This window comes from Centruroides sculpturatus, unplaced genomic scaffold (genome assembly GCF_000671375.1).
Source record: "Centruroides sculpturatus isolate CEXI.00-Female unplaced genomic scaffold, Cexi_2.0 scaffold997, whole genome shotgun sequence".
Lineage (NCBI taxonomy): Eukaryota > Metazoa > Arthropoda > Arachnida > Scorpiones > Buthidae > Centruroides > Centruroides sculpturatus.
The window spans coordinates 99,340-112,853 of NW_019385146.1; the positions used below are offsets into that span (position 1 = coordinate 99,340).

The window sequence follows — 13,514 nt, forward strand, 5'->3', positions numbered from 1 at the left end:
GTTAACCACACAAGAAGACGGAATATTTACAATATAAAAGTTATATTTTAGGTAAAGTCCCGTAACGGTGGGAAAAGTTACGGTAGATTTTTTTAATTAAACTTCCACCGCGTTGTAGGGGACGGCTCCGTCTCTACCGTCCTCCCCTCCCGGAAACCCACCCGACGTAGAATTTCGCGGCCGCGTAAACGCACGTAGCGACGTAACTGACGGGGCCGGGCCGTTCCCCCCGGTAACGTCACCGATAAGAGGTGTTTTCTAAGTTATATTAAAATTTGTTTTCCACCGTTTTTTCCTAAAAAATAAAATACGACAATTTGGGTCGGGCCGGGTAAATCGTTTAAAAGCGTAACCGTCCTGGTAACTCGGTTTTAATTACGGTATAACATTTTATACGGGAACGGCTCGGCGTCGGCCGACGTCATCGGCTTCCGAACGGCAATTCGTATAATTAGTAACGTAGGTAAAGAACGTATTAGTTACTAATTTCTGTTTCCCTTTATTTATAGAGCGGCCGAGAAAAAACATCGGCGTATGGCGCCCCCTCCGGTTTCGCCTTCCCGCAAATTTCCCTTTATTCTCGTACGGGCCCACCGAATGAAGGTTTTGGAAGAGGTCCAAAATACCGTCTCCCGTATTTAATAAAAGTCCGGACGTTAAAACCGTGGATGAAAGTTCCGGTCCGGTAACCGGCGAGTACTTATAACGTTAATTCTACTATTATTATAATTATTGATTTAGATAAGAGATGGCGCTTAACGTCTACCTCTTATACCGGATTACTTAATATCTAATTATCGACGATAGCAAAATAATAGCCGGATTAATTACGGCCGTCGTTCGGTTTAATATCCATGCGCCGGACTTCGGGACATTTATTACTAATTTTACTATTAAAAAGTTACGTAGGCTACCGGCCGTTCCCGTCCGACTCTACGTAACTTGGGGCTTTTATTTTGCGCTTACGTAAATATTCTTTGCGGCGGGTTTACGCCCGCCCGTAGGGAAATTAATACGCGATTTGTATTAATGTTAGCGCGACGGAAAGATCGTAATACGCCAGTACGAATCCCGCGGTGGGTCAAGGTCTTAGATTTATAAGGTTGCCTCATACAGCCGATTTAGCCACTTCCTGCCAGATTCCGGATATACGTCATCCGTAGTCGAGCCCAAGGTCTAGCGACTGCTTCACTACTGTAAGCGAGGGAAGGAAATTTTGGAATTTAACTATTTTTTTTTTAATTTGTCGAGCGTTTTTAGACTCATAATCTTCGAAGGTAAATATATCTATACTTATTGCTATTATTAAACATAATTATGTTGATAATTATATCGATAAAAATTGTTCGGAAGTAACAAAAGTGTTCCTAGAACAGTTTGATATTCTGTTGTAGTCTTTACTCTTCGTTCTGTAGAAATTACAGAATATGGTTACGGATAAAATATATTTATTAATAAAATACTTTAAAATACTAAGAATAGTTTTCTGCATGTATAAAAATAGTATCTGCTCAGTGAAATGACGACTACAAATAATAAGCTGGCCGGTAACAGGATGGTAACACTTAAGATAACCTGCGATGTAAAAGAATATTGTTTATTATTAATTAATATAACTTTTTAAAATATGCATATTTACGCAAATACCTAAATTTTATTATTATTATTTTTAGATGCCAGGAGCAACATGTGCTGTTGCAAATTGTGATAACAGCCATTGTAAAACAAAAGTCATTAGACAGGAAAGTCAGTTATTTTAGATTTCCTAAAGATCCAATAATAAGAAGAAAATGGATCCATAACTGTAAAAGAAAAGACAAATTTAATCCTGATTCTTGTCATGTTTGCTCTGATCATTTCACAGAAAATGATTTTGAAAGAAATTTAAAAGCTGAATTATTAGGTTTATTGGCAAGACCTAAACTAAAGAAAGCTTCACTACCAACAGTAAATTTAGGAAACATAGAAAATAAAAATATTAAGCAGTCAAATGAAAGAAAGAATAGTGTATTAAAAAGAAATAGAAAAAACCTGATAGAAAAACTTTTAGATGTAAATAAACAGGATAAAGGAGAAGAATCTTTTAACAAATGTAACAATTGTAAAACTTTAGAAGATCTTAATTTTAAATTAAAACATGAAAATTCTATTTTAAATATGAAGATTAAACATATTGAGATAAGAATGCAAGCAATCCAAAGAGATCTGAAATTTTGGAAAAGTAAAACTGTCATCCTTCAAAAAGAACATGAAAAATTGAAAAAAATAAATGAAAAAAATAAAAAAGATTTTGTTATATCAATATTGAAAGGTACCTTTACAGAAACACAAATATATAATCTGCTGGAGAGAAAAAAGAAAATTAAATGGAAGAAAGAAGATATGAATTTGGCATTTACTTTGAGATATTTAAGCATAAGATCATATTTATACTTAAGAAATCAAATGAATATCCCGTTACCTGCAGTTTCGACACTTCAACGATGGGCTTCAAAAATAAATCTTTGTCAAGGCATATTAAATGATGTTATAAACATCATGAAAATTAAAGGCTTTGAACTTTCAGAAGAAGAAAAACTTACAGTTCTTCAGTTTGATGAGATGAAGGTAAATACTGTATATACTGTACTCATATTGATAAAACCACATAATTCAATAATTATTTTAATTTTCTGTTTTAACATTTTACTGATATTTCAGGTAAAGCATATATATGAATATGATAAAGTGAGGGATAAAGTTATTGGACCCAATAATCAAGTTTTAGTAATGATGGCAAGAGGACTATTTGCATCATGGAAACAACCAGTTTACATGGATTTTGATGTTAAAATGAAAAAACAACTTTTATTTACTGTTATTTCAAAACTTTTTGATGCAGGATATACTGTTGTTGCTGTTGTTAGTGACTGCGGTGGACAAAATATAGGATTATGGAAGGAATTAGGGATAAATATATTCAATACTAAATTTATACATCCATCTAATGGAAATAATATATACTATTTTCCAGATGCACCTCATTTGTTAAAACTCATTAGAAATTGGTTTTTAGATACAGGTTTTCTAACTTCAGATCATACATTAATAAACAAAGACTCATTACAACAGTTACTTCAAATAGATTCCAATGAAATAAAAGTTTGCCATAAATTAAAAGAAGAGCATATTACATGTCAGAAATTTCAACGACAAAATGTTAGGTTAGCTTGTGAATTATTTTCTAATTCTACAGCTGTTGCTATTAAAAGATATATTAAAACTGAAAATGCCTTAGCAGCTTCTGAATTTATATCATCAATTAATGCATGGTTTGATGTTATGAATAGTTCAACACCCAATTTTCATTACAAAATTGATTATCCCTCCAAATGTGCTTATGGCATTAACATAACAGAACAAAATAATATACTTGATAATACTTACAGAATAATTGAAAGTATGAGATGTGTATCTAAAAAATCACTTCAAACATTTCAAAAAGGAATGCTTATATCTATTAAATCTATTAAAGATTTATTTTTCGACCTTAGTTCAAAATTTCCTAAATACCATTATATCTTAACATGTAAAGTAAATCAGGATTCTTTAGAAAATCTATTTTCACAGATTCGAACTAGAGGTGGTTTAAATGATCATCCTAGTCCACTTGAAGTAATATATAGAGTAAGAATGATAATTTTAGGCAAATCACCAGGAATATTGCAAAATAAATTAAACACAGAAGATCAGATAGCTGAAAATTATTTAATAAATGAAATGTTTGAAGAGGCAGATTTACTGCAAGAAGTTTCAGATATGTCTAGTTCTAAAGAACAAGGAATATCTGAAAATTCATGCAATGTAAATGATGATGATTTATGTGATATATCTCAGGAAAATGTAGAATTAAAAAATGATGAATTAGATGAATTAAAAAATGATGGATTACAATATTTAGCAGGGTGGATTGCAAGAAAATAAAAAAAAAATATCCAAATTTAGGAAGTGTCAGTCACCAAAATAAAAATGAACATAGTTATACAATGATGTCCCTTGTTCAGGATTTATCTTTTGGTGGACTGTCACAACCATCAGAAGATTTCTTTAATTTAGTTAAAAAAATGGAATCAATTTTTACAAAAACTGTTAAACTGCATTTGAAATGTAAAACGGTTTCATCTATTACATCATTAATTAAACAGACAATTAACTTGCCAGAAGACATTATATACACATACGTAAAGCAACGTGTATGGATTAGATTGAAATTTTTGAATAATTTAATTAAACATGATCGTTTCGCTGTGAAAAGAAAAGTAAATTGTAATAACAATAGAAAATTAAAAAAAGTTTGTACCTGATTTAATTAATTGTTTTTATGTAGCATTTAATTTGTACATATTGACATCAAAAATGTGTTTATAACATAAAAAATTGTTCTTTTGAAACTTAATTTGTATATATTAATATCAATAATATCGTTTTCGGTACACGAGTATTAAAAATTGAAAAATAGACCAATATTATTTTTAGTTCAAAAAAAAATATATAACAGTTTGACGATAGAAATTAAATTAATTTACTTATATATAAATCACCTACGTAGGATTTACCAAAATTAATCGTTTTAAGAAACTATTGTTGTTATAAAATCATAAAATAGATAAAATAGATTTCATTTACAAAGTAGAAAAACTCATTTTAACTTCAACTTTACACGTAAAAATTACGAAGATTTGCTCAATATTCCGGATTTTTCTTATTTATAATCAATTTTTATTTTTATTTAATTAAGTAAGTATCGTAATTAATAAAATATTAGCGTGTAATTAAAGCTACGAGCCTCTGATCGGTAACGTTTCTACCATAAGGACATAGTAAGATGTTTCGTTTTCGACTACGAGTGACGTCAAATAAGCAACCAATGAGAAGCGTTTCTTCTCTATGAGGCAACCTGATAATCTAAGACCTTGGCGGTGGGTAGGTAGGAAGTAATGGTCGGAGACGTCGGACCACGTGACGGCGGTGACGCGGCGGTCGGACGAGTAACGGAAGGGAGAAAAAGTATTCGTCCTCGACCCAGATTATTTCGTCGTAACGCGACCGGTAAATCTCCCACCCCCGAAATAAAAATTACGTCAACTGTTAGACAAAAAAGGCAAATTATATTACGATTCCTCCTTGGCGAAATTCGACATTTGTTTCGCGGCGCGAGGAAGTAAAATCGCCGAATTTTTCTTTATAAACGAGTAAACGGGTGTAAATTTAAGTGGAGGAATGGCAAAAAGGTTTACATTTTTGAACTTTCGCCTTTTTTTCTACATTACCGCTTAAGTTAAAGGCGGGAATGTCGGAGTGGAGGGGTTCTTTTTGCGGTTCGGACGTCGGGTCGTCTATTAGTGCGCGAGTAAAGTACCCTTTGGAGAGAATCCAGATGGTGCCTCCTCCTCAAACCGCGGCGATCGAATTTCGCCATATTTGTCTTAACGCAAAATAAACTCGTCCTTTGTTCTCCGCGTGATCGGAATAGGAAACTCGCCGCTTTCGTTTAACTCACGAAATTAATGCGTCTGCGTTTAGTGCCCTTTTTTATAGACGTTCGTTTTCCCCGTCCTTCTACGGAAAATTATATTTTATTCCACAATCCAGTGGCTTAATTCGAAAGAATAACTTTTAAACTCGTCCTTAAGTGCGGCTCCGCCGAGGGTGAGAGGGGGAACCGCTTAATCTTTATTTTTGTTTCGAGAACCGCCATACTCGAAATATCTATATTATATATTTAAGAAATAGTTTTATCGATTAAACATTTTGTTATAATTACCCAAAAACTCGGTATAAATGGCCCGCGGGAAGGTATATTTATTGTCGGTTTACTATTAAATTTCTCCGAGTTTAGAGCTTATAACGCGCCGATTTCGGCGTCCTTGTAACGCTTATAGAATATTAAGCGCGCTTCTTATTAATGTCTCCTTCGAAGGAAGAAGTTGCCGATAATATTTCCGAGTTCCTCGGCGGTCTGGCGCGGATTTACCCACGAAGCAACGAGAACGTAAGTTTCCATTGTTACTCCGCCTATCGAGTTACGAAGATATCGTCTTTCGCCCGCGCAATAAATCAATGGCATTTCCCAGTTACGCGCCTAACGTCTGGAAAGGTTTTGACTTTAACTAGCTTTTGAACAGATTACGGAAGGACGGTTTCCTCCTTCGTTTACGCTTAATTTATTGGCTTTTTTAACGGTTTATAATTACTCCGAAAGTCGACGAATTAAATTAATCACGGTTAAAAAATGCTAATATAACAAATAAATTGGAATCGATGTAGTCGGCGATTAACGACGTTTCGAGCCGTAATAATTGTATAATTTCCAGATTCGCCGTATTTAAAAGTCCGTAAAATGTTGGCAATGTCGCGGAATATAAGCGAAAAATCCGGCCGGAGTTATTACGAAGAGAACTGGGAATTACGTAAGAGAAGCGCTCGAACGCTACACCGCAACTTTCCACCAATTACGCCACGTTCACGTGACGTACGACGCCGGGGTCGGGCTATTTCAGAAAGACGGTCGACTTCGCCACGAGAATCTCGCCGCTTCTCCTTTCCTCGGGACTAATTAAACGATAATCGAAGATGCCGTTTCGCACGGAGACGTGTTGCTGCTTCAAGGATACCAAAAGGGGGTCCTACTGCTGCGGAATTTATACCTTGGTAAGTCACCGTAATGGAATATACGGATTTTATACCGGAATAAAGACGTATTTTTAGTTTATCTATTTCGTTTCTAGACGGCATCCGTGATAATAATCGTAGGATCCGCAGTTTACTTGGCTATGGAACCCTTCAAGAGCCACGAATATTATCTAGTCGAAGGGGAAGGTGAGCGGATTTTACTTATTTAAAACTCTTCCTGTTTACCGATTATATAACGCTCCTTACGTAAACTGCCTAATGTATGCAAAATACCTTCCGCCGTTTACGTCATCCCTAGAACGCGCTTATTAATATTGGTAAAAGGGGTGGCCCGGCGCATTCGTCTTCTTAAAATAATCTTATATTATTTCTAAGTGGCGCTTTCTAAAAAAAGAAGACTTACGACGCGGCTATTTTTGACGGCTTATTTTTTAATTTATCGTCGTAACTACTTGTTTTTATGACCGACGTCCCCGGTAAAAAATATCCGTGTAAGAATTTAATTATAGCATCTCCCTAACGCAGAAATTACGTAACTTCGGAGTGTTTTTTGGAGGTCGCCAAACGTTCCAAAAGTCTTTTTCATTGACTCGTACCGGTCGTAACCTAATTTTAAACGCGTTAAGTTTAGAGAATTTATAATTAATGAAACCTAATTTGTAGGAGAATAAAAGGTACTTTGGGTATTCGGGAATGTAACCCAATATTTGTAAGTGGGACAAACATTATATCCACTTATGCCACGAAGTATTCGCTCTCCAAACCCACCCAACTACCCCCCTTTTCTCGTATTTACAACTTTTGAAGGTATCAAACTCGAAATCCGCCGGTTTCCACCTTATGTATCCCGGTTATTTAAAAGTACAGGGGTGTATTCCGCCGTGTTTGTTTACACTTTATACGGTTTTAAAGGCGTAGCGGCAATTTTTGGATACGTTCTAAAAATATATAAACTCATTTTTGTATATTTACAACGTTTTTAAGCGATTGGGAACGTTCGGTGTACAAAAACAAACAAATACGCCAACCTTTATTTAGTTACGTTTTAAAAAGTTGGACGAAGAATTCGCATTTTGTAACTGTCGGAGATCGATAAATTAGATACTGTTTCAATATAAAATAACATTTGACCATCCTACGCGCGGTAATTTTGTTTTATTTAAATTAACCGATTCGATGCCGCCGCGTTTCCGGTTAGTCGTTCGAACGCGGAGGCTACAAAGGAGGTATTTACGCTCCTTCCGGGAATCTCCGCGAGAATTTATCGAGAAACAAATTCCGACGTAATTACTCCATAAATATTTATATATTCTATAAGTGATGGTTTAAACAGTAATAATTACGTAACGTTTACGCGTTACGGATGTTTAGGATAAGACGAAGATACGGAAAATATAATTTACATCCCGTGTTACAGTCGGAAGGAATATAAGGTGGCCAACAAACGAGTTACGTAGGAAAATAATGATAATTGTAAGGCGTCCAAAAGTGCGGTACCGCCGTCGGCATTTGTTTTCCAACGTAACCGCGTACAGACCTTGATCCCTCTTCACTTATTAACCTCTATTGTAAGTGTCGAGTTTTACAATCTTTCCGATATTCTTCTACCTCTACCTTCTATTTAACTCTCCGTACGCTCCCGTCTCGACCTCGATCCCGGTTCGCCCCCGGCCAAACGTCGTCGTAACACTAGCGCGCGTTTAAACTGTACTTCATTCACCGGCCCGTTCTCGAAACGCTACACCGTTCCGTAACTCTTCTTAACCTTGGTTATTACATTCGATACGCGTACTTCCCGCACTTAGAAAATGCAAAAATATCAAAGGAACCGCCGCCAGATTGTAATTAATCGATGACGGAGATCCTTCGGTTGTTCTTGGATTCGCTCCAACCAGTTATAAATAAATTATTCACCGACGTAAACAAATCGACTAGAACTTTGTATATCGCGCGTTTGACGACGTTTTTAATATTCGTCCCTTTAAAATTCCATGTTTTAAAATAATACGCTTTACGAGAGAAGCGTCGTCCGGTCCCGGAATATCCCCGACCTTCTTTCTGTCCGGTGTATTTTGGTCGTTTTCGCTTTTCGTCGCTACCTCGACGTAGATTATAAGTTTAAAAGGGTTTCGATTTCTAATTTATAAAGTAAAGAAAGGCTTTACACCTACGTCTCTTACACCGCAACGACCCGTTTTTAACGGTATTAAACGGAAGTCGTTGCGCGAATGACGACGACTTCTTTTATTTACGCTAGAAAGGAAGACGAAGCGCGTTTAAGTACGATTAAAATCCCACCGAATTTGAAGCGGATGGCGTTACGGCGGTGAAAAATTTCGTAATTACGCCGAATTCCTTCTCTATAACTTAACAAGTTAATTACTTTTTATTCCCTAGATTATTGTCGTTTCGATATAACTTGGTGCGGTGACGGGTAGCGTCGGTTAACCCGTAGTGGTCGGACCGCTCGGACCCCGTTCCGCATTCTGCGGACGTACGGACGAAGGAAGAATTACTAAGAAGGAAAACCAGGCCGGTTTCTTCGTAAATTATCCGGGAGGTGGGCGACGTTGCGCGTGTGGGTCCGATACCTCTTATCCATACCCAATTTTTTGTCGTTAGTCCCACGCGCGTGATGTCATCGACATTTACGCGCGTAACCTTTATACGTCTACCCGTCCAATCTGTTTATTATTAAACCGGTAAAGCTAAATTAGAGCAGTTCCCGAACGATCTAATCGCATTTTCTTAGTCATTACGGGGACAAAGATAAGAATAGCGAAACTCCGCGCCACCATTCTTTAAATAACCTTTCCTCTCGAGAAATGACAAAATATAAACACCCCATCGATGGGTTTTCCGGGTTTTTTCCGCTTATAAATACGAGCCGAAGAGAGAATTCGAAGGAAAAGTAAACGAAGTCGGAGGAAGCCAACGGACGTTCCGAGGAAAAAATCCGGTCGAAGCGCTCTGACGGATCCGATTTCGTATAAAATTAAACCGAATTAAATAATTGCGTTAATAAACGTAATCCGAGTAATTAACTAGTAAAGAAAATCGTCCAATTAATTAATTAATACTTTAAGTTGGGAATTGTTAAAAACGAATAACGTTAATCCGGAGTAATAAATTTCGGTAAAAAGTAATTCGTCGAGGGAAGGAAATAATTATTTCTCGGAAATTTACGGCAAAGTCGATTGGAAATATCGAAAAACGTATATTTAAATTAATATTTGTTAATTATATTTAAATCTGAAATGCGGGGCCCTCCGAACGGATACGTAACACTCGACGCGTTAATACGTATTTATACGATTCTATCGATACAATTATAAGCCATAAGACTTTATAACCACGAGAATTCTTCGCTTCCGCGTATTTATATTCTTAAAAATACGACGCCAAAGTCGGGTGTTTTAGACGAAGGATACGACCGATTGGCAACTTTACGGACCAGGCGCGGCGCGGAAGACCCGGGCCACTTCTTACTTCCTAATTAGAAAGTAGAGAAATATCGGTAAAAAAGCCGGGTCTTTAATAGAAGAGATTGGGAGTAGCCGCTCAAGGTTAATCGCCGTCGCCTCCCACCTTCTCTGGCCGGAACAAAGAGAAAATTATAGTCGAGGAGGCAATGGCGTTACGTAAAACCGTTTAAATTGTTACTCGAGAGGCGGTAATCGATCCGTTTACATTTGCCCGTTTCGTTCGTAAACGAATTACCGACGATCCGTCCGTTTACCACTCGGAATATTTAAGTCAAATACGGTTAAATAAATGACGTTGGTTAATTGTTTTTAAAAAACATGTTTTTATAGTTTTATACGCTTCGTCACCTCGGGTTTAAGTCTAGTCACCAGACGGTCGCGTAATACGAATAGAAAACGGGAAATAGTAATAAGAAGAATTCGAATTTACTTATTGCCTGGCCGCCATCTTTAATGACGTTTTAATTTAAATTATCGTAAAGGTCGATTGTATACCTACTCGGCGGTTGTACGCGGTGGGACGAAAGTTTCCAATGCCAGCGGCGCCGCTTCCGGTCTGGATTTCGTCTCCGGAAGGACGACGACCGCCGTTCGAAAATTGCGCGTTAACGTAGTTAATGGCTCGTGCCCGGGAATTAAATGCTAATAAAAGTAATTAAAAAATGTCGGATTATTTCCTTCTCCGTAATATAACTTTTATTTTTATCCGACTAAGAGACGTATTTACCCGTTTCAGCCGTATACGACGTGATGAGGATTTCCTCCATCATTCACCTGTCCATGGCGATATTGTTGTTCTTGATCAGTCTATTGTTACTGGTCGGAGTCAAGAAAGTAAGTAATCCTCGCTAATTCTTCCGTCCAAATATTCCTAATTTCCCGTCGTTATTAAGTTTACCTACGGAAAGAGGCTGTTGCCGGGAAGACACCCGCGCGCTATTTCGCCAGTTAGTTAAACCGGCGGACGGCGGGGATGGGCTTGTCCGCCGTCGCCGCGGTGTTTTTACTACTCGAATACTCGAATTACGGTTTTGTACGAAAGATTAAAGTAAAACGATCTTTTTCTTCTTTAATTATTACGGACTAGCGGACTCCGCCACGCGTTGTTGCGTCTCAAAATGTACTGTATCTATTATAAATGTATAACACTTCCCCCGGGGGGGATTTTTCGAAAAATCCATTAGCGTACATTTTCTCGACGTACCCTATTATATAAAACGCAATCATAAACGCAAAAAAAAAACGCATCTGAAATAGTATAATAGAAGCCAAGTTCTTCACGGTAAGCCTTAATCACCGTCCATCCCCCCGGGGGGATTTCGACACGTATATTATACAAAAACACGCGCGTATTCGAATGCGGCGTTGTGTCTTTATTTCAAAGGAATCGGTAGGAACAAACGAACATTACATTTTTATTTATATAGACAGATAGAAGATGATCCGCTTTAGTTCATTTTCACAGAAAAGCGTAATGCCTGGCAGAAAAGCAAACTTAGGGCGTCGGATTCGTAGCGCCATCCGTTGGACGTAAAAGCCTTAACCTAGATTATATACTTTAATTTATACGAATGTTTAACGGAATAATATACAGCTTACGTCCACCCCCAAAGTTCCATTGTAAATATTGGTGAAAGAATTTTTGAAATCGGACGAGTAGTTTCGAGATTACCCGCTGCATACGAACTTACATACTTACAAACATTACCTCTTTATAATATTAGTATAGATATAGATTAGCCTCCGCCTCCGCCAAAAAAATAGTATTTATAATTAAACGCATTTATCCCGTTTCAGGATAATCGCTTCCTGTTGATACCTTGGATGGTCTGGATCATTTTCGTATTGGTCATGCACGTCATTTACGTAATTTTTGCCATCATTGCCGCCATCAGAAATCCGGTAAGTCCGTAAATGCCCACCGGACGTTTAACGTTTATTAGATTCTCTCCGAGAGCATTTAATTATACGCCACCCATTTAGTTTTGTAAGTAAGGAGATAAAATATACAGACGTTTCCTCACCCTCCGATCCGCGAAACGGGCGAAAAGTCGGAGGTCGAAGACGAACGTAATTCCGGTTACGTTTTCCTAAAATACGCGGAATTTCGCGTCGACGTATTAAACGGGGAGTAGGAAGAAGCCGGTTTGCGGCCGAACTTCCCCAACCCCACCAGGGTCCGGCGGGATCTGACGAAAAAGGAAAACAATTAAGGGATTTATGCTAAGAATTTTCGGAAAACGTAACGAATTCTAAGCCCGACGTTTACCTAAATTCCGAAACTTTTCGCGTGTATTTCCAGATGCAGCTGATACAGGCTTTCTTCTTCTTGTTGTCCTTCTGTTTGAACGTAAGTAATTGGAATTCGTATCCCGTCGACGTTCGAATTTATTTAACCACGATTACTTTTTAATTCTAAAAATGCACTTTTTTATCTTTAGCTCTATTGTTTCCGATGCGTGTATTCTCAATATAAATTATTGCAAGAAGAAGAGGAGTCGAGAGCGAGATTTCACAAAATTAAAAACATCAGCGGCCCTTTGTAATTCTTTCCGACGCTTTCTGTCTTAAAATACACGCTTCCGATCGTCGGGAAACGTCCGTTGTTCGAAAAAGTACATTCAATTTTAATCCTTTTTTTTTATAATAATCGAAATTTTTAGAGAAATTCGACGAAAAATGTACTATTTTTACAAATTTTCTGGTAGAAAATGGTAGAATACCCGTTAAAAGTCGGTAATTTTACCGTTTATTCGGTGTATAACTAATATTTGCGAAAAGATGGCGAAAACGTAACGTAAATACGCGAAAAACGATGAATTCTTAACGATTTTAAGAGCCGTCGCGGCGTATTTTTATAATATTACCAGGAATAAACAAATTTTTATTTTTGTAAAGGTTTTTAAATTTAAAAAGAATTTTTAAAATTAAATAACAATATTTTACTCGTTTTCCAGTTATTAAACGGTGGCTTTAATATACGATGGTAAAGCCGAAAGGAAGGAATTACGAAATTGGGTTACGGCGGACCTTCCGTTTTCGTCCGATTTCGTTTTAAGTTCGTCTTTCCTATTAACGATTAAAGTCGTATCGTATAATTACCGGCGTCGGACGTGGTAGGTCCGCGCCCAATTATGTATAGAAATTAGACTTTTATCTACATTATTTTTATTTATATATTTATGACCTTTATTTTGGAAAAATTCCATGTAATTACGGAATAAAACGAATAATTGTGTTTTAATTCTATCCGTTGTTAAATATCCCGTACTAATCTTTTGCCTTTTATATTTTTTATTCCGAGAAAGCGCTTAATAAATATTATTTAAAACTGTTCTTTATTCGCTCCCGCATCCT

At 36.8% G+C, this 13,514-nt stretch overlaps 1 protein-coding gene across 1 annotated transcript; it reads left to right on the forward strand.

Moving 5' to 3' along the window:
• The first annotated feature begins 6,507 nt into the window (after positions 1–6,507).
• On the forward strand, positions 6,508–13,401 carry LOC111635417. Its single transcript, XM_023380377.1, has 6 exons — positions 6,508–6,690; positions 6,768–6,858; positions 10,894–10,991; positions 11,955–12,059; positions 12,460–12,507; positions 12,599–13,401. Exons 1-6 carry the CDS (start codon positions 6,613–6,615, stop codon positions 12,701–12,703), a joined length of 525 nt encoding a protein of 174 aa, XP_023236145.1. The 5' UTR covers positions 6,508–6,612; the 3' UTR covers positions 12,704–13,401.
• Positions 13,402–13,514: the final 113 nt, after the last annotated feature.

What these genes read in the sequence shown, in the direction of transcription:
- LOC111635417 (XM_023380377.1), top strand. Translation starts at nt 6,613, where the DNA reads ATGCCGTTTCGCACGGAGACGTGTTGCTGCTTCAAGGATACCAAAAGG. An exon ending in GCTGCGGAATTTATACCTTG is followed by an intron (nt 6,691 to 6,767) that starts GTAAGTCACCGT and finishes TTTCGTTTCTAG; the next exon opens with ACGGCATCCGTGATAATAAT. An exon ending in TTGCCGCCATCAGAAATCCG is followed by an intron (nt 12,060 to 12,459) that starts GTAAGTCCGTAA and finishes GTGTATTTCCAG; the next exon opens with ATGCAGCTGATACAGGCTTT.